At 41.2% G+C, this 19,671-nt stretch overlaps 1 protein-coding gene and 1 long non-coding RNA gene across 22 annotated transcripts in view; one reads left to right on the top strand and one right to left on the bottom strand.

The window, feature by feature from the left end:
- WASHC2C (WASH complex subunit 2C) overlaps positions 1-537 on the bottom strand; it is a 56,139-nt gene extending 55,602 nt beyond the window's left edge. For all 20 annotated transcript variants that reach the window (XM_033412153.2, XM_033412158.2, XM_033412168.2 and 17 more), the window contains exons 1-2: positions 404-537; positions 196-318 (exon numbers count right to left, since the gene is read on the bottom strand). In XM_033412153.2, the coding sequence (XP_033268044.2) occupies positions 196-318; positions 404-406 (126 nt within the window). In that variant the 5' untranslated portion in view covers positions 407-537. The remainder of the gene's footprint in view (positions 1-195; positions 319-403) is intronic.
- A 22-nt stretch (positions 538-559) lies between these two features.
- The window catches only part of LOC117197972 (uncharacterized), a 29,928-nt gene continuing 10,816 nt past the window's right edge, over positions 560-19,671 (top strand). Inside the window, exon 1 of one of the 2 annotated variants that reach the window (XR_007471462.1) lies at positions 560-657. This is a non-coding gene — a long non-coding RNA (uncharacterized LOC117197972). The remainder of the gene's footprint in view (positions 658-19,671) is intronic. The other variant, XR_007471463.1, reaches the window with a different exon arrangement.

Below are 19,671 nucleotides of genomic sequence, written 5' to 3'. Positions count from 1 at the left end.
CCCGCCTCCGCCCAAGTGCCTGGGGACTACCACCCGGGAGTTTTCGAGGACGAGAAGGGGCGTTATTGAGTCAATGAGAGGCAACAGGATCGACTGGGTGGAGGGGGACTGGGGGCTCCCGGAGTCCCGCTCGCAGGCCGCGCATCACGCCAGAAGGCCCGCCCTCCCCTCCGGTCCCTGGGGCCCGCCTCTCACGCCGGCGTCGGCTGCCAGCGACCAGCTCTGGCTGCTCCTGCGGATCTCCTCCACCGACCAGGGCCGCTCCCACACGGGCTCGGACACCGGAGGCCGCTCCTGGTCGGGGGTGGTCCCGTTCATCTGCAGCGGGAAGGACGAGAAGAGGGGCTGAGCTCCGGGGAGGCGGCGGTCAGGGCCAAACCCGAACCCGAACCCCCGCCCTCACCATCCTGGCTGTGCAGTTCGGTGGGCTCAGGGAGCCGCAGGACCGCACCCGCTAAGCCCCGAAAGTCTCCGGAAGCTAGCGGTGCGGGGCCTGGCACGTGACCGGCCTCACGTGACCAGAGAGCAGGTGACCTGCGCCTCATGTGACCGGATGCGGGGCGCTGCGGAAGGAGGCCGGGCAGCTCTCTGAGGTACGCGAGTTAGAAGAGCCCTGCAGTCCCATGGGTGGACTTACGGATTATCATACTAAGTGAAGTAAGTCAGAAGGCAAATATCATTTGATATCACATATTTGGAATCTAAAATATGACACAAATGAACTGTGAAACAGACTAACAGATACAGAGAACAGACTTGTGGTTGCCAAGGGGAAGGGAGGGTGGAGGAGGGATGGATTGGGAGTTTGGGGTTAGCAGATGCAAACTATTACATACAGAATGGATGAATAAGGTCCTACTGTATAGTACAGTATATTCAATATCCTGTGGTAAGTCATAATGGAAAAGAATATGAGAAAAGGTTTATATATGTATAATTGAGTCACTTTGCTATACAGAAGAAATTAAAACAACGTTGTAAATCAACTATACTTCAATAAAATAAATTTAAAAAAAATTATTTCACTAAAAAAAAAGAGAGCAAGGGTGAAGACGCCAGGGAGCGCTGAAGGGGTGGGTCGGCCGGGTCGCGCTTCAGCTGGAGGGCGCAGGAGGAGGCGCGTGGTTAGCTCCGGAAGCACGCAGGCAGCCAGGTGTGTTTAGAGAGAGGAGCCAAAAGGAGGTGTGGGAGAACAAGCCGAGGGGCTTTAAACAACCGGCGATGTGGAGGGAGGAAGAGCTCGCCGCCACTCCTCTTCCTTGCTGAGTCTCCTCTGCCTGTCTGGGGGTCAGCCCAGATTTTCTGGAGATTGATGTATCTGGCTGTCATCGTACTTTAACGACATGCTCGGTTTCAGGTCACTGTGTAGGGCCTCCTTAAACATCCTTTACTCCCTCTGCATTGCTCTCAGACTCAAGTCCAAACTTCTCATATGACAGGCAAAAACCATTTATAATCTGATCCCTGCATGTGAATCCATCCTCAACATTCCCAGCTTCCCATGAGCGCTCAGTGATCTACCTATTCCACCTCACACTTCTTTGAAGGCCCCTCAGCAGAGTTCTTCTTCTTCCACACCAACTTGCTTTTTAAAATGAAGATTCCAATTTAGGCTAGTTAGGCTATTAGTTAGGCTAGTTAGGCACTAGTTAGGCTATCCCATGTTGGGACCTGGACTGAGTGGAGCGGTAGACAAACCAGTATATGGATATCCTTGAGTGGGACTCTTTAAGCCGGGGGCCCAATAAGCTCAGAACTGTGATTCCAAAGTTCCATTTGAATAGGATTTTTGGGTAAGGGTAGTGGTTTGTTATTTTTCCCTTTGTATTAGATACCCTTTGTATGCTGTCTAATACCCTTTCCATTCCTGTGTGCCCAAGTTATTTAATCCCTGTGAGTTTTCCTCAGTGAAAGGAAGTTACATGTCTTGCAGGGATGTGGTGTTAAATGTGATAATATTTGTAAAATAGCACGGTGCCTGTCATACTGTGAGCATTGAACATAGATCCTACCACTTCCCCTATGCCCTTTGTTTATCAAACTCTTGGACTTTGTTTTGTTTTTGCTTCTGTCTCTTTACTGAAGACTTCCCTGGTTATCCCAAGGATAGTTTTAAGTGCCCCCCCCCTCGGTTATTTTCTACATGCTTGTACAAATATTCATCATAGAGTATCACATTATAGTTTATTTATAATGTCTCCTCTTTAATAAAAATACCTAACATTTATGAAGTGCTCAGCATTTACCACTTTATACATGTTAATTCATTTAATTCTCACAATGACTTTGTGAGGCGGGTAGTCTTATGCTCATTTTATAGTTGAGGAAACTGAGGCACAGGGAGGATAAGTAACTTACTCAGGGTTAGACAGCCAGTAAAGGAGCAGAGCCAGGAACCCACACCATTAGCCATTATGTTACTCTATAGCTAGTAGTTTCTTGAAGGAACTTCAGTTTTAAATTGCAGTCTACCAACCTCCTGGCCATTCCCATACATTCATTTAAAATATTTTTAAATAAAACCACTTAAGAACTTGGTTGGTAAAATTGAGGTGAGCCAGTTACCAAACTTACATCTTATATAACATCATCATGGTCAACTTCAGTGACCATGTGGATGACCCTGGCCTCAATGTGCCTTAATAACCTTAATCTACATTCCAATTCTCAAAGTCCGTGGATTACCCACACCCTGGACCTTAGCAGCTGAAACATTCTGACTTTTAAATCTGGACTGCAATAGAGCAGCCTCTTAAACTTCCAAGTCTCTCTCTTATTCCCTGGTCTGTTCTCACCTAACCCAAGCCTCAGTCTCTCAGTGCCCCTCCTCCCCATTTCGCCGTCTTAGCTTCATTTCCTAGCTTGTCCTGCCTGCAGCCCATGATATTAGCTTTTAACTTCTCTTGACAGCCCTTTAATATCCCCACCTTATGTTTCTGACACATGGTCTCTGCTAACTCCTAGCTTTGAATCAGTCCAACTATGCCCTTTCTCCTTTCCTACACCTAGATTACTCAAGGAAATCACTGCGATTTCATATTCTGCAAACTTAGCTGGCCCCTCAGCACTGACTGGCAGTCCTTTTACTTATACTTTCTCTATGTACTTATCCTTGATTAGATCCCTTCCATAACTTTACCATGTGGTTCAAAGTATCCATCCTATTTGCCTCTGCCAGAGAAAACGGACTTCTCACCTCAACTTAAAATGTTTCTATGTCTACACCTTCTGTATCTCATACAGTTCTTTCTTTGCACACAACATAATTTGACTGGCAAACTCAAACAAACCAGAATTTGGGGGAAAGATATTGCAAAGCTCACAGAACTTAAGGAAAGCAAGCAGGCACTAGTCTTGGGAAGAGCATAAAGCAGAGGAACCTAGGGTAGTCTCCTCTGAGCCCCTGCCACTAGAAGGACTCAGTTCCAGTCACTTCTCTTCTTGGTTTTCTCCTCTGAATTTCACATTCCTGAGGTAAATAGAATCTCATTAGCTTCCCTTGGGTCGTATTCCCACTCCCCTAATTGGCTTTTCTACCAAGACCACATAGAATGGACAGAAATGGTCCCCAAACAAAAGTTGGGACTGTTACCAAAAGCAGGAAGAAGGGATGCTAGGCAAACAAAAACAGCAGGCTACATGCTGCCTCCGCTCCTTTCTTTCAGTCTCTGGAAGAGTCATCCCCCCTTTCGCCCAAGGCCAGTGACCACTATGTTCTTGATTGAGCCTTTCCTGCTTCTCCTGGAATGGTGCTGTTTTGAACTCCCCTTCCTGTGTGTTCAATCTTACTCTCTTTACTAGTATTCCTTCAAATGTTTTTGAGTCATGCTTTGTATTGAATTTGTTCATGTTAAAGAGATCTTGCACTGCAATAACCATGCCTGAGAATTCAGATAAATCTACCTGTCATACTGGTCATTCTCTTGCTATACTTACATGATTAAAACTGTCAACCAGTGAAAATCCTAGAGGACTTTCCTGCCATGGTATTTGTGAAGTCAACTGTATCAGGGGAGATCCCAGGCCTAGAGCCTTAATCTGAGCTTCTCTGAGCTTAATCTTAGTTTCTGTGCCCAGGTGTCTGCCAGGGATCTTGTTAAAAAGCAGATTCTAAATAAATAGGTCTGAGATGAGGCCTGAGACACTGCATTTCTGACAAGCTCCCAGGTGATGCCCAGGCTCCTGAAATTAAAGAATGTAGGGATAAAGAGCCAGGCTGTGTTCCCTGGTGAGCAGTGCAGCTGCATGGTGCCAACCTTGACAGCCAGTGTGTCTCTTTGTCATATGGAAAATGACTAAGAAAGAGCTGTCATAGTGGAGAGAGGCCAGGACTTGCTTCTGGAGGCCCCCACGGAGGCAGGGAACTGGGCCCCACAAATTATGTAGTGGATCCTTGCCGGGAGTGGGGTGTATTGGGGCCAAACTCCTTGGGTGGTAATGGAAGAAAAGTGCTTAGGCTTAGAAACTGAAGTAGCCCTCTCTTGGACTGTTGGCTTTAGGGAGGCTCAGACTCATCAGGACTCCCCACAGTTTCCTTGCAACATCCTGGGCTAATGGACCACAGGGGAGAAGATGAGGGGTCTGCCCAGACATTGTCCCAGGCACCTAGCCAACGCTAGCTCAGGGAACCAAGCATTAATGATGATTATACACCAGCTACTTCCAGATTCTACTCAATCAAGTAACCAATCAACCACTGCATTAGGAACTTCAAAGGAGAGAAATAGAAAGATAGAAGGAACCAGTGGTACAATACGATTGGCAATACTATAGGAATTCAATATTGTAAATTCCAAATGGATCCTGCAGATTATAACTTACTACTGGGGTTTCAGAGTATGGAGAAAGTTCTGAGGGCCATGGGGGTCAGAGAGGAAGAGAGGAAACACACTGGACTTTGCAGTGTGGAATTTGGAGAACCAGAAAGAATTGTTGTTTTTTTACTTCTACAACAACATCATTATAGAAGAGCTCTAATTAAATATTTCCACGTTGCCAAATGGAAAGATTCATAAGCAGTTGGTTTGAAATAAGGGAGAAATTTAAAATAGCAAAATGCATAAGCCTGAGACTAATCAGTGACATGAAGAGTTGTTCTGGCTGTTTTTCCAACTTCTCATTGCCAAAGAGGAGAAGGTTCCTCCTTTTCTCGATGTTACACATTAGAGCTCAGAAAGTGGATAGCTCAAGGGAGGTCACAAAAAAGCTTTAATAGTTTAGAAGCTGTAGGGTTCATTGTGTCCCTGAAACCTTACCTGAAGTATAATTTTTCCAGCGTACTTACATAAAAGACGACTTCCCAGCACACACGCGCGCGTACACACACACACAAACACACAGCTTCACTTAGCGGGGTGCTGGTAACCTTCTTATTCAAGAGTGGGTGCTACCATCCTTAGTCCACAGCTGGATATAGCAGCCCCGTTTCCTTCCTTAAGATTCCAGCATCTGGGGTGTACTGTGGGGTAGAAGGGAGGGAGAAGAGAGGTCATAAATCCTGTTGTGCAAGGGTTGGTAAACCACTTGTGCCTACTCAGCCCGTTCCCTGAATGCCTAGATAGCCTAGGTTAGCAAATCTGCCATTTGTGCAAAGGCAGGCACATCCAGAGGAAAAAAAAAAACTAATCAAACTCATTCAACAAATAATACACAAATATTTCTTTGAAAGTAAAATCAGACTTTACAAAGAAGACTAAAGACCTTGCATCTACCCCACCCCAACTCTCCCCACAAGCCAACACATAACACTCACTCCACTCTTCATCTCATCTCATCCACTCAGAGGAGATCTTAACTCTGAGTCTGATGTTTAAGCCTTCAGAGCTTTTTCTAGGTGTTTATGTACATGTGTCTGTCTGTTTGTCTATCTACACACACAGTATTTAGTTATGTGCTTTTACATGTATAAACTAATTCTGTACCTTTCATTCTGTGTATTTTTAAATATTCACAATATGCCTGTCCATATTATCACAAATGAATCTAAATTATTCTTTTTAACGACTGCAAAGTATTCTGCAGTATGAACATGCTATGGCTTATTTAGTTGTTCTCCCAATTACGGGAAACATTTAGGTTCTTTCCAATATCTCATTGTTATAAGCCATGCTGCTAGAATATCCTTGACTATACTTCCTTGCACCTGTATGCAAATGTTTTGGTTTTAATAGAGATGATAAATTGTTCTCCAGATTGTGCCAGTAATACACTCCCAATGGTGGGCTATGAGGGTAACTGCTTGCCCAACTTCCTAACTAACACGTGCTGTTACCAAAATTAAAAGTATTTGCCAATCTGGGCAGTAAAGATGGCATCTCAATGCCATATATTTGTATTTCCTTGATAACTGGTGAGATTGAACATCTTTTCTTAAGCTTATTGGCAATTTTAATTTTCCTCGAATGGTGTTTTCACATGAATCTCCCATTTTTTATTCACTTAAATCTTTTTTCCTATTATAGTCAATCATTTGTTTGGATTTAACCGTATTACCTTACTTTGTGTGTTCTATTTCCTATGGTCTCTTTGTTTCTTTTTTCTCCTCATTCCTGATACCTGTTGGGTTGATTGAATTTTCTTTGTTGCATTTCTTTTCCTCTGTTGGTGTGAAATTTATACATTCCATTGCTTTTTTTCTAATGGTTACTCTTAATTTTTTATACCCACACATAAAGTTATACTTGCCTAACAAAATCTAAAGGTAATCAGTATGTATATACTCTTCCTAAACAGGAGAAGACATTTTCACTTCCTTCTGCTGTTTCCCTTCTCCCCAACTCCCCTGTTCATATCATCCAGAATTCTAATTCTAAATTGTTTTAAACATGTTTGGCAATTAATACTAATTTAGTCTTAAACTATAGGATTGACTGAATTGTGCAAGATTACTTGGCTAAGATTATTTTTTTTCATACTGCTTTTCCCTCTGTATTCCTTCAACCTTTTTTGTATGTAGGCGTACATCTTAAGTAGTTCTTTCAGTGGGAATCTGTTGGTGCTAAACGTTCTTAAATGCTGAATACTTAAAATATGCCTTCGTTTCGCCTGTGCTTTAAAGTGGTACTGTAGCTGAGTGTAGAATTCTAAAATGACAGTTATTTTCCAACAGCTCATTGAGGATATCATCTCATTGTCTTCTTGGTGTGTTGCTAATGAAATTTACAATGAAAATCTGATCCTTATTTCTTTAAAGCTAAACTATCTTTCTGCTATGGTAACTTTTTGCATTTTTTTCTTTATTTTGATGTTCTGAAATTTCTTAGCTTTCTTCACTTCTGGGGAATGCTTAGCCATTGATTAAATACTACCTCCTCCTTTCTCTCTATATTCTCCCTCTGGAATTCCTAAATGAAAGGTAAAATGTCCTTATCCATTCTTTATGTCTCTAAACTTTCTCATCTTCTTTTTTTCTTTGTTCTATTCTGTAAGACCCCGTAAACTTAATCCCCAGCTTGCTAATTCACACAGTGTGTCTGTTCTGTTACTCAGACTATCTTTTGAGGTTTTTCTTTTCAACAATTTGGGCTTTAATTTTCAAGATTTCTAACTGGTTCTTTTTCATAATTCTTTGGTATTATTTTGCTTTATGTTGTTGAATATACTAAATGAATTTGTTTTAATTGATCTATTGATCACATATAAGATCTTCCATTTGCTACTTTTTAGATAGTTTGTTATCTATCTTCCATGGCAGTGGCATTCCTCGGACACTAGCACTTCTTGACTGTACACTAATTTTCTGGTTTAGAATTCTCCCACCTGATTCAGGATTCAGCAGAATTCCTATGTGGGTGTAAACTTAGGTTACCTGGGGGCTTGGCTTCTCCCATGGTTTCATATCAATTTCTTTCTTTGGGGGGGCCACATTGTTTGTTTCTGTACTCTCAAGCAATCCCACTTCATGATTTCAAGCCCAGACATGAAGTCAACAATTTATTTCTTATATCTGTTGTATCATTTATAAGGATACAGCATGGAGGGGAGTAACTTTCAGACTGTTTTAATTGCATAATCTTAAATCCCTAAATTACACTTTTTAAAAAATCTCAGCAAAAGTTTTGTTCTTTACTTAGGAGAGTAGAAAATGTCACACACAGGCTCAAAGTAGGTTTGTGTGTGTGTGTGCACTCATACACATGCTATGACATTTGAACTTGTTTTTACAGTGTATTGCAATAATGTTTTAGTGTCAGTGCCCTAAAGAGTTCAGTTTAACTTAAATATATGTCAGCCTGGAATCTCCTGTTTAAAAAAAAAAGGAGGGTTAATATCTGTAGGGAGGACCTTGAAAGAGTAGCTAACAAATAATTCTAAATCTCATGATAATCTGCTGTTTTTTTGTTTTTATAAATTTATTTGTGTTTATTTTTGGCTCTATTGGGTCTTCGTTGCTGTGTGCGGGGTTTCTCTAGTTGTGGTGAGCGGGGGGCTACTCTTCGTTGCAGTGCACAGACTTCTCGTTGTCGTGGCTTCTCTTGTTGCAGAGCACGGGCTCTAGGCAAGTGGGCTTCAGTAGTTGTGGCACGTGGGCTCAGTAGTTGCAGCTCGTGGGCTCTAGAGCGCAGGCTCAGTAGTTGTGGAGCACAGGCTTAGTTGCTCTGCAGCTTGTGGGATATTCCTGGGCCAGGGATCGAACCCGTGTCCCCTGCATTGGCAGCCAGATTCTTAACCACTGTGCCACCAGGGAAGGCGATTCTGCTTGTTTTTTGATATGCATATTGTTGCTCAGTCCAACCTAAAATAAAATTCACAGAGCTGGTTCAGATATCTCCCTCCTAGTCTCTCATTACAATCTGCAACAAGAATGGGGACTTTCTCCTCTGAGGCTTGGGTTTAACACTTAAACCACCAGGCAGGTGCCAGTGGGAAATATCCTCTCTGCCTTGGCTATAAATCTTGAGTCCTCTGGCAAAAGGCCACAGGATGATAACAAGATGCTTCGAAAAGAGATGCACTTCCTTTGTAACTGGGACTGACTGCAGTTTTCCTCAATGAAATTTTTCTTTATTGAATGTAAGAAATAGAGGTCATTTTATGAATGTCTGTGCTTCTAAGGTTTGGAAAGGAGTCTTTTAAAAAAATTGTTTGAAGTATAATCGACATATCACATTATATTGGTTTCAAGTGTACAACATAATGATTTGATATTCATGTATATTGCAAAATGGATCGCCACAGCAGGTCAGCTTAGCATCCATCACCACACATAGTTACAAATTTTTTCCTTGTGATGAGAACTTTTAAGATTACTCTCTTGGCAACCTTCAAATATAAAATAAGTATTATTAATTATAGTCACCATGCTGTAAATTACATCCCCATGACTTATTTATTTTATAACTGGAAGTCTGTACCTTTTGACCTCCTTCACCCATTTCTCACATCCCGTACCCGCCGCCTGTGGCAACCACCAATCTCTTCTCTGTATGTCCGAGTTCATTTTGAGGAGGAGTGTTGTTTGCTTGCTTGGTTTTGTCTTTGATTTTATATTCCACATTTAATTGACAGCATATGATATATGTCTTCCTGGAGAGGAAGCTTTATAACCTATTCTGACCCTAGGGAGATAAAAACATCTGTGTTTCTTTTTTTGTTGTCTCTTGCTTCCTTTTATCTCTTTCTTGATCTGTGAATACTATGCCACCTTTATCTTCTTTTTCTTGTCTTCTCCTTTGCCATCCGGGCCCAAGTTCTCATCTCTTTGGCCTTTGCTTCTTCTCATTTACTGACCATATGTGAACCAGAAAAATAATTATAAAAATGATTTGTTGTTTTAGCTAATATAAATGTATTATCCCTGTGTTCATTGCCAAGCCAGTGAGTAAGAATTTTTACCATTCCTTCACTGAAAAAAAAAACCGCAAAAAACAAAAACACTCTGCCAAAACTAACAGAATTATTATTGTTTTTTGGGGGGGGGATTATAATATACCTACAGAAAAGAGCACCTATTGTAGCTATACAGCTCAGCTAATTTTCACAAATGGAACAAAGTCATATAACCGGTACTTAGATCAAGAAACAGAACATTACATACACCCCAGGAGCCCCATTTCTGTCCCCATCCAGCTCTACCCAGGCTTCTAATAGCATAGATTAATTCTAGCTATTTTTGTGCTTTATATCAGTGGAATGAAATGTCCTAGTTTCAATTCCCTTAGGAGCTGACCTTGCAACAAGGACTTTAGAGCAGGTAGTTTATTGGGGAGGTAGAATGAACACTGGGCAGGGAGTGAGGAAACAGAGAATGGAAGGCAGCAGCCAATAAAGGACGTATTAAGAATCAAGCTATTGCAGTGAGTGACTGGAGCCTTTCCTGTAGGGAGTCTTTGGAAGGCACCGCAAAACACACTACTCAGAATTCTCTCTCTCTGGGGGGGAGGAGAGAGCTGGTATATTCATATAGCCAATTATTATTTGTCCCTCTAATGCCTTTTCCTGCCCCAGCATCCCACCTAACAGCTCACATTGCATTCGGTTGTTGTGTCTCTTTAGGCTCCTTTAATCTGGGATGGTTCCTTAGTCTTGTTATTTTTTTAATTTTCCTTTCATGAACTTGATACTTTTGGGAAGTACTGGCCAGTCATTTTGTAGAATGTCCCCTAAATGTACAAAATTTAGGTTTGTCTGCATTACTCCGCATTTTAAGGTAAAGAAACTGAGGCACAGAGAGGGTAAATAACTTGCTCAAGGTCATACAGCTCACAAATAATAGAGCCAGTACTTGAATCTAGACCATCTGGCTCCAGGGTGCTGGTTCTTAACAACTAAGCAATGGTGAATTCTTAGACCATTTAACTGAACTATTTTATGTTGCAAAGTGATAATACCGTTCTTATCTAGAAAAAAGTTATCATTTTTGCATATATTAGAAAATAAATATCGATAAAGCAATGAGTATTTAAGAACCGCAACAGTGCACAATTGTGTACTAAGTACTCAGAGTACAGAGTAATCATGAGCTTAGCGCTGGACTGCAGTAAACCACCATCTAATAAATGATTGTGTGATCTAAATTCACAATATAGTGTGATGCTACAAAATTTGTTTTAGAATTAATGCTTAATATATCCTAATAACTCACTATTTTAATAAAAATACAACATGCTTTGTGTAAAAATAAAAACTACATGCAAAAATTTCACTTATGGAGAGAACAAATTTTTGTGCCTCAGTTTTCTCATCTGTAAAAAGGACAATAATCCCTATTTCACAGGGTTGTGTACGATTAACGAGATAATACATGCAGAGCACTTAGAAATGCTTGGCACATAGAAAACACTCAAGAAGAATGTGTGTCCTTAACATAATAAAGATCATGCATGAAAAACCCACAGCTAAAATCATACTCAATGATGAAACACTGAAAGCTTTCCCCCAAGATCAGAAACAAGACAAGCATGTACACTCTTGCCACTTCTGTTCATCATAGTAATAGAAGTTCTAGACAGAGTAATTAGGCAATAAAAAGAAATAAAAGGCATCCAAAATGTAAAGGAAGATGTAAAACTATCTCTGCAGATGACATGATCTTATATATAGTGATGGGGTTCTGGATACACTACCCCAGAATGTGGCACTGTGGCATATGGAAGCTGAAGGATTTTGAGAAAACAGCAGAAGCAAGGTCACTCAGACCTTTACCCCCTTGCCCTTCTCCCCTGAAACAGATCATAAAACTCTCAAATTTGCCCTTCCTATACCTGGAGAAAAGAGTATCTTAATCTCTGAAGACCAAAGGATGCCAAGAAGAATCCTAACAGAGAGGCCTTGTTAAGTTTCCTCCAGTTTACTACAATTACCTCATATGCTTTAAACTATCCTTTTCCTCCATGACTGTCCACTCTTGATTAAACCTGGTATAAATATACTCAAGTCTAACTGTTTCTTTGGGTATTTATTTCCTTATAAAGTCTCCTGTATCACATAAAACTTATACTAAATGAATTTATATATGCTTTTCTCCTGTTAATCTGTTTTTGTTAGTTTTTTTTTTTGCGATACGTGGGCCTCTTACTGTTGTGGCCTCTCCCATTGCACAGGCTCCGGACACGCAGGCTCAGCGGCCATGGCTCATGGGCCCAGCCGCTCCACGGCATGTGGGATCTTCCCGGACCGGGGCACGAACCCGTGTCCCCTGCATCGGCAGGCGGACTCTCAACCACTGCGCCACCAGGGAAGCCCCCTAGTGTCTACTTTTTAAAACATGTTCACCAGTACCTGATTCCTATTTTTGCTAAGTGTCCCCCATCTGACAGAGCAATAGATATCAAGTGGACCAAATGTATGCTAGTATTCCTTTTATCCCTTCCAAGTTTTTTTTTAATTTTGAAAAGTATCAAATATATATCGTCTAGATTCACTAGTTGTTAATATTTTGCCACAGTTACTTTGTGTCTCTGTCTCTATTTTTCAGAAGCAATTTGATGCAGGTATCATGTCACTTTATCCCAAAATACTTCCATTTAGGGACTTCCCTGGTGGTGCAGTAGTTAAGAATCGCCTGCCAATCAGTGGACACGGGTTCGATCCCTGGCCCAGGAAGATCCCACATGCCGCAGAGCAACTAAGCCCGTGGGCCACAACTGAGCCTGCACTCTAGAGCCCGAGAGCCACAACAACTAAAGCCCTCATGCCTAGAGCCCATGCTCTGCAAGAAGAGAAGCCACCACAATGAGAAGCCTGTGTGCAGCAACAGACCCAATGCAGCCAAAATTAATAAATAAATAAATTTACCAAAAAAACAAACAAACTTCCATTTATATCATCTCCCAAGAGCAAGAATATTCTGCTACATAACAATAATTATCACACTCAGGAAATTTAATATTGATATAGTACTGTTACTTAACATTGTCCATATTCAAAATTGCCCAGTTGTCCCAATAACATTCTTTATAGTGATTTTTCCCTAATCTTGGATACAATCAAGGATCACACATTGCATTTATGTGTCTTGATTCCTGATAGTAATTTGCTTGGCTTCCAACTTGAGAACTGAACCATATATATTGCCCGATGACAACTGCATCTCATATTCACTACAATTCCCCTTTTCCATGTGAGTCTCTGTGATCAGTCCTGACCCTGCATCTTCAAGCCAGACCCGTCACCCTTTTTTGTACTTCACCACATTCCCACTCATAGCCAATCAAAGAAAGCCCCAAATTGCCCAGGATCCTCTTTAGCTGTTCCTTGGGACTTTGCTCACTTCATGCTCAGCCTGCTCCAGTTCCACAATTGCATCAGCTACCAATCATGAGCTGTATCTCTGAATTGGGGACCAGTTTTAAGGCCCTTAATCTTGGTATGATACTTGGTTTCCTTGTTTTTGGCCACTGGCAAAAGACTTTGACTCAGATTCCCTGCTGTGATTGTCCCCTCATTTTGTCATTCCAAATACTAAGTTAAACCATATTAAGTTGAAACTGATATTTTTGTAGGTCAAAGACAAGTATTTCATATGGTTCAACATAAAAAAATTACCCTTGAGTGACTCAAACACCTAGGGACCCAAAAGCTGGCGCAGGCCTACTTGGCCAGCACTGCAGCAAGGCTGATTCCCAACTTAGTATACAATGTTTCAACTTTGCTTGCCCAAATATCTGATTATTTTATTATACTCTCTTTTTACCTCTGGTAAGTCCCTTGTTCTTTTTTCAGAATTATTTGAGCTACTGTTGATTGTTTCTTTTCCCAAATGAACACTAGAATCACTTAGTGCCAAAAATATCCTGTAGATATTTTAAAAATAGATTTATAGATCAACTTAGGAAGAATTGACATCTTCATGATTTTGAATGTTCCTATACAAGAACAGAACATGCCTTTCCATTTATTCAAGTTGTCTTTTTAGTCCTTGGTAGAATTAATTCTTAATAAAAACTTTATTGAGATATAATTCAAATACCATAGAATTCACCATTTTAAACTCTACAGTTTACTGGTTTTTAGCATATTCAGTGTTGTCCAACTATCACCACAATCAATTTCAGAAATATTTAGATTTTTAGAACCTCCAAGACAAACCCCATACCCCTTAGTTATCATTCCTCTGTCCTCCATTCTCCCACCCCCTAGCAACCACTAACCTATTTTCTGTCTCTATAATTTTGCTTATTTTAGATATTTTATATAAACGGAATCATATAATATATGGTCTTTTGTGACTGGCTTCTTTCAATGAGTATGTTTTGAAGGTTCAGCCTCATTACATGGTTCAGTAATCCATTCCTTTTTATTGCCTGATTATATTTTATTGAATGTATATGCCACATCTTTTCCATTCAACAGTTGATGGACATTGGAGTTGTTTCTGCTTTTTGACTCTTGAGAATAATGCTGCTATGAACATTTGTGTAGAAGTATTTGTCTGAGTACCTATTTTCAATTCTTTTGGGTATGTACCTAGGAGTAGAATTGCTGAGTCATATAACAATTCTATATTTAACATTTGAGGAACTGCTAAACTATTTTCCAAAGCAGCTACACCATTTTACTTTCAAACTAGCAATGTATGAGGGTTCCAGTTTTTCCACATTCTTATCAACACATGTTATTGTCTATCTTTTTGATTTAGCCATCCTAGTATCTCATTGTGGTTTTGATTTGCATTTAATGTTGACTATTGACTGTTGATGTTGAGCGTATTTTCATGTGTTTTTTGGCCAGTTGCATGTCTTCTTTGAAATGTTGGTTTAAGTTATTTGCTCATTTTTAATTGTTATTTGAATTTTTACTGCTCAGTTGTTGGAGTTCTTCATATATCCTGGATACAAGTCCCTTAACAGATAGATAATTTGCAAATATTTTCTCCTATTCTACAGGCTTTTTTTTTTTTTTTTTTTTTGGCCATGCCCTTCAGCATGTGCGATCTTAGTTCCCCAACCAGGGATCGGTCCCACGCAGAGTCTTAACCACTGGACCAGCAGGGAAGTCCCACCACGGGCTGTCTTTTCACTTTCTTGATGGTATCATTTGAAACACAAAATTTTTATTTTATTTTATTTTATTTTTTTTTGCGATACGTGGGCCTCTCACTGTTGCGGCCTCTCCCGTTGCAGAGCGCAGGCTCCGGACGCGCAGGCTCAGCGGCCATGGCTCACGGGCCCAGCCGCTCCGCGGCATGTGGGATCTTCCCGGACCGGGGCACAAACCCGTGTCCCCTGCATCGGCAGGCGGACTCTCAACCAGTGCACCACCAGGGAAGCCCCCAAAATTTTTAATTTTGATGAAGTCCTATTTGGCTATTTTTTCTTTTGCCTCTTATGGTCTCAGTGTCATATCTAAGAGGCTTTGCCAAAACCAAGGCCACAGAAATTTACTCCTATGGTTTCTTCCAAGAGTTTTATAGTTTTACTTCTTACATTTAGACCTGTGATCCATTTTGGGTTAATTTTTGTGTATGGTGTGATGTAGGTTTTTATTTCTTTCCTTTGCATATGACTATCCAGTTGTCCCATTATTCCTTATTGAAAAGACTATTATTTCCCTATTGAATTGTCTTGGCACCCTTGTGGAAAATCAGTTCACGATAAATCCAAGAGTCTATTTCTGGATTCTCAATTATTTTCCATTGATCTATACAACAATCCTTATGCCAGTAGCACACTGTCTTGATTACCTTAGCTTTGTAATAAGTTTCAAAATATGTCGTCTTTTGGACTGGCTTTTTTCACTTAGCATAATGTTTTCATAGTTCATCCATGTTTAACGTGTATCAACACTTAATGCTTTTTATTGCTGAATGATATTTCATTGTATGGATATACCACATTTTGTTTATCTATTCATGGACATATGGGCTGTTTCCACCTTTTGGCTATTGTGAGTAATGCTGCTATAAACATTCAGGTACAAGTATGTATTTGGTACCTGTTTGTAATTCTCTTGGACATGTACCTAGGAGTGGAATTGCTAGGTTAAATGATAACTATGTTTAGATTTTTAAGGAATAACCCAGACATCCTCATCTTTGGTAATACTTGCTATTATCTGTCTTTTTGATTATTGCTGTCTTAGTGGGTGTGAAATGGTATCTCAGAGACTTTGATTTCCCTAATGAAAATGATGTTGAGCATCTTTTCAAGTGCTTATTGACCATTAAGAAGACACTTTTTAGGGCTTCCCTGGTGGCGCAGTGGTTGAGAGTCCGCCTGCCAATGCAGGCGACATGGGTTCATGCCCCGGTCCGGGAAGATCCCACATGCCGCGGAGCAGCTGGGCCCGTGAGCCATGGCCGCTGAGCCTGCGCGTCCGGAGACTGTGCTCTGCAATGGGAGAGGCCACAGCAGTGAGAGGCCCGCATACTGCAAAAAAATTAGAAAAAAACCCCCAAAAAACAGAAGACACTTTTTAAAACTTTTTATTTTGACATAGTTTCACATTTACAGAAAAGTTATAGAATAGCTCAAAAAGGTTATGATAACCCTTTACCCAGATTCACCCCAGCTATTAATATTTCATCCCATTTGTGTCATCATTTCTTCTCTCTGTCTCTGTCTCTTTCTACACACGCACACACACACACACACACACACACTTTTTTTTAGTAATCTGAGAGTAATTTGCATATCATGCCCCTTTATCCATGAATGCTTATGTGAATTTTCTGAGAACAAGGACCTTTTTATTAAATATAACCTCAGTACATTTATCAAAATCAGGAAACTTAACGTTGACAAAATAATGTTACCTAATCCACAGTCCATATTTGAAATTTAGCAATTGTCCCAGTATTCCAGATTCAAGTCCAGGATCAAAGATTTCATTTTGTTGTCATATTTCTTTAGTTGCCTTTAATCTGAAACAGCTTCTCACCCTTTCTTCAATTTTTCATGGCCTTGGTATTTTTGAAGACTATGGGCCAGTTATTTTGTAGAATACGTTTGTCTGATGTTTCCTTGTGATTAGCTTATGTTATGCATTTTTGGCAGGAACTCCAAAATGTCCTAGGGCATGGTAGTAGGAAGCTCATTTTTACCCCATCATTGGCAGTTAACTTTGGTTACTTGGTTAGAGTGGTATCCCTTAGTCTGCATTGAAAATTACTGTTTTTCCCTTTTGTAATTAATAAGCAATTTTGAGATGGTATAATATTCTGTCTTTAATTACACTTCCATTCACTGGTTTCAGCATCCTGTGTCTTTTTTAAAAATCAGTTGTGAGGTAAAATTTACATACAATAAAAATTTACCTATTTTAAATGTCTAATTGGATGAGTTTTGACAAACGTGTGGAGTCATGCAGCCACCAGCATAATACAAATTTACAACATTTCCATTACTCCAAAAAGGCCGAAAGAGAGCCCTTCTTAATTATGTGGGACAATAGACATAAACCTAGACATATCCTATTTTAATCTTAAGGAACTTTGAATTTCTTTTGAACCAGGCCTGGTCTTCAGGATAATTGTCTTGGTAGGAACTTGAAACAGAAGCCAGTGTTGAGGGCCAAAGCAGAACAATGACCCCTTTGTTCAAGGTGGCACCCGCCTCTTCCCTGACTCAATGGGTGGGAGGCCTCCAGGCAACAGGACTTATTTTCAGAGCACCAAAACCCATCTGGAAATGTTGCCAAAAGTATCCCTCTGCACACTCAGAGTTCTGCTTGTCCTCAATGCAGTGCTTTTGCAGGCCCAATGGCCTCTCATAGGGCACGGGGCACTTTTAGATATGCGGCCTCACTACTCCGGGAGCCCAGGAGGCAGAGCAGCTTGTGCTGCACCCCACTGTTCTCACCATGTGCCATACTGTGGGGATGTTTCAAGACCTCGCTGGTTCTCCCTGGGCCCCATGAGAAGTGAGCACAGCTCTCCTTTCCCACTCTAGGACCCTCCCACTTATCTGGGGCCTCTGCTGCCTATGCCCTTTCCTCTGCTGCCCACCGTAGGTGGAGTAATGAGTAGGACACAGAAGTCCCATTCAAGGACCCATATCTAGGGCTTCCCTGGTGGCGCAGTGGTTAAGAAACCGCCTGCCAGTGCAGGGGACACGGGTTTGAGCCCTGGTCCGGGAAGATCCCACATGCCGGGGAGCAACTAAGCCCATGCGCCACAACTACTGAGCCTGCGTGCCACAACTTCTGAAGCCCGCAAGCCTAGAGCCAGCTCTCCACAACAAGAGAAGCTACAGCAATGAGAAGCCCGCGCACCGCACCGCAACGAAGTGTAGCCCCTGCTCACCGCAACTAGAGAAAGCCCACATGCAGCAACAAAGACCCAACGCGGCCGAAAATAAATAAATAAAATAATTTATTTTTTAAAAAGATGATAAAACTTTTAAAAGGTAATATATGCATGAGATTAGAAAAATTCAGGTGGTACAGAAAGTATAAAATGAAAAGTAAAGCTCCATCCCTCACTGTTCCAACGCTTCACCCCAAAAGTAACAGCTGTTGATATTCATTCATTTAAAAATACTTGTTGGGCACCTACTATGTGCTGAGCACTGTTCTGGGTGCTGGGAGACACTGGTGAGCAAGATATGTAAAGTCTCTGCCTCATGGTGCTTGCACTTTTGTGGACAAGGGAGGTGATAAGCTAATACATAAAAGAGTATCAGGTAGTGGTAAACGCCGTGAATAAAAAGCAGCATGGAAGAAAAGAGAGTGTCGAGAGTAGAGGATTATTCTGAGCTATGACCTGCAGTGAAGGAATGAACCTAAGAGTACCTGGGGGAAGATCATTCTAGAGAGGGAGAGCACAAGTACAAAATTCAGATGTGAGGGGTTTCTTGGTTTGAGGAATAGCAAGAAGACCAAAGTGGCCAGATCAGAGTAATCAGGGGGACAAGTGGTAGGAGCTGAGACTGGAGAGCAAGCTGAGGGCCAGGTCAAACAGAACACGATAAGTACTTGGGACACCACTCTGCGTGTAATGGAGAGCCATTGGAGGGCTGGATCAAAGAAGTGACTGACTGATCATATATATCTTAAATGTCCATTCTGGTGCTATGTGCACAATAATCAGCTAACGATGAGAGTGGAAGCACAGAGGTCAGTTTTGAGGCTATTACCGTAGCTCAGGTCAAAGATTATGAAGACTTGGCTTAGGCTGTGAGAAGAGGTTGGATTTGCGATACATTCTGAAAATAGAGTGAGCAGAGATTACCTGTGAATTGGATGTGGAAGGTAAAGAACAAAAGGAGGCTAGAATGGGCTGAAGTACTTTGGCCTGCACAACTGAGTGGCCCCATTTCCTGAAACAGGGGGCACTGCGGGGGCAGGGGGGTTATCTTGGAGATACTCCCAGAAATGTTCTTATGTGTATATTAGCACATTAAATCCTTATCTTTTAAAAGTATGCAAATAGGATCGAATTATACACAGTGTTACAGTTATCTGTTGCTGTGTAACAAACTACTCCAAAAGTTAGTGGCTTAAAATGAGAGTTTGTTATTATCGCTCCCAATTCTTTGGGTTAACTGAGCTCAGCTGAGGGGTTCCCTCTTGAGAGGGTGGTCATTCACGCAGCTACAATCAGATAACAGTGGAGGTCAGCCCAGATGATCTGGGCTGGACATGCAGACTCAGTCCCCTGGGAACTCAACTAAGTTGACAGAAGGGAATGTTGGCATATGATCTCTTCATGAGGCTTGGGCTTCTCATGGGATGGCTAGTGGGTTCTGAGAAAGAGCATCTCAAGAGTGAACATTTTAACAGACCAAGGCAGAA

This window comes from Orcinus orca, chromosome 14, assembly GCF_937001465.1.
Source record: "Orcinus orca chromosome 14, mOrcOrc1.1, whole genome shotgun sequence".
Taxonomy (NCBI): domain Eukaryota; kingdom Metazoa; phylum Chordata; class Mammalia; order Artiodactyla; family Delphinidae; genus Orcinus; species Orcinus orca.
Note: the sequence above shows the minus strand (reverse complement) of the source record. Positions and strands in the feature narration are given on the sequence as shown.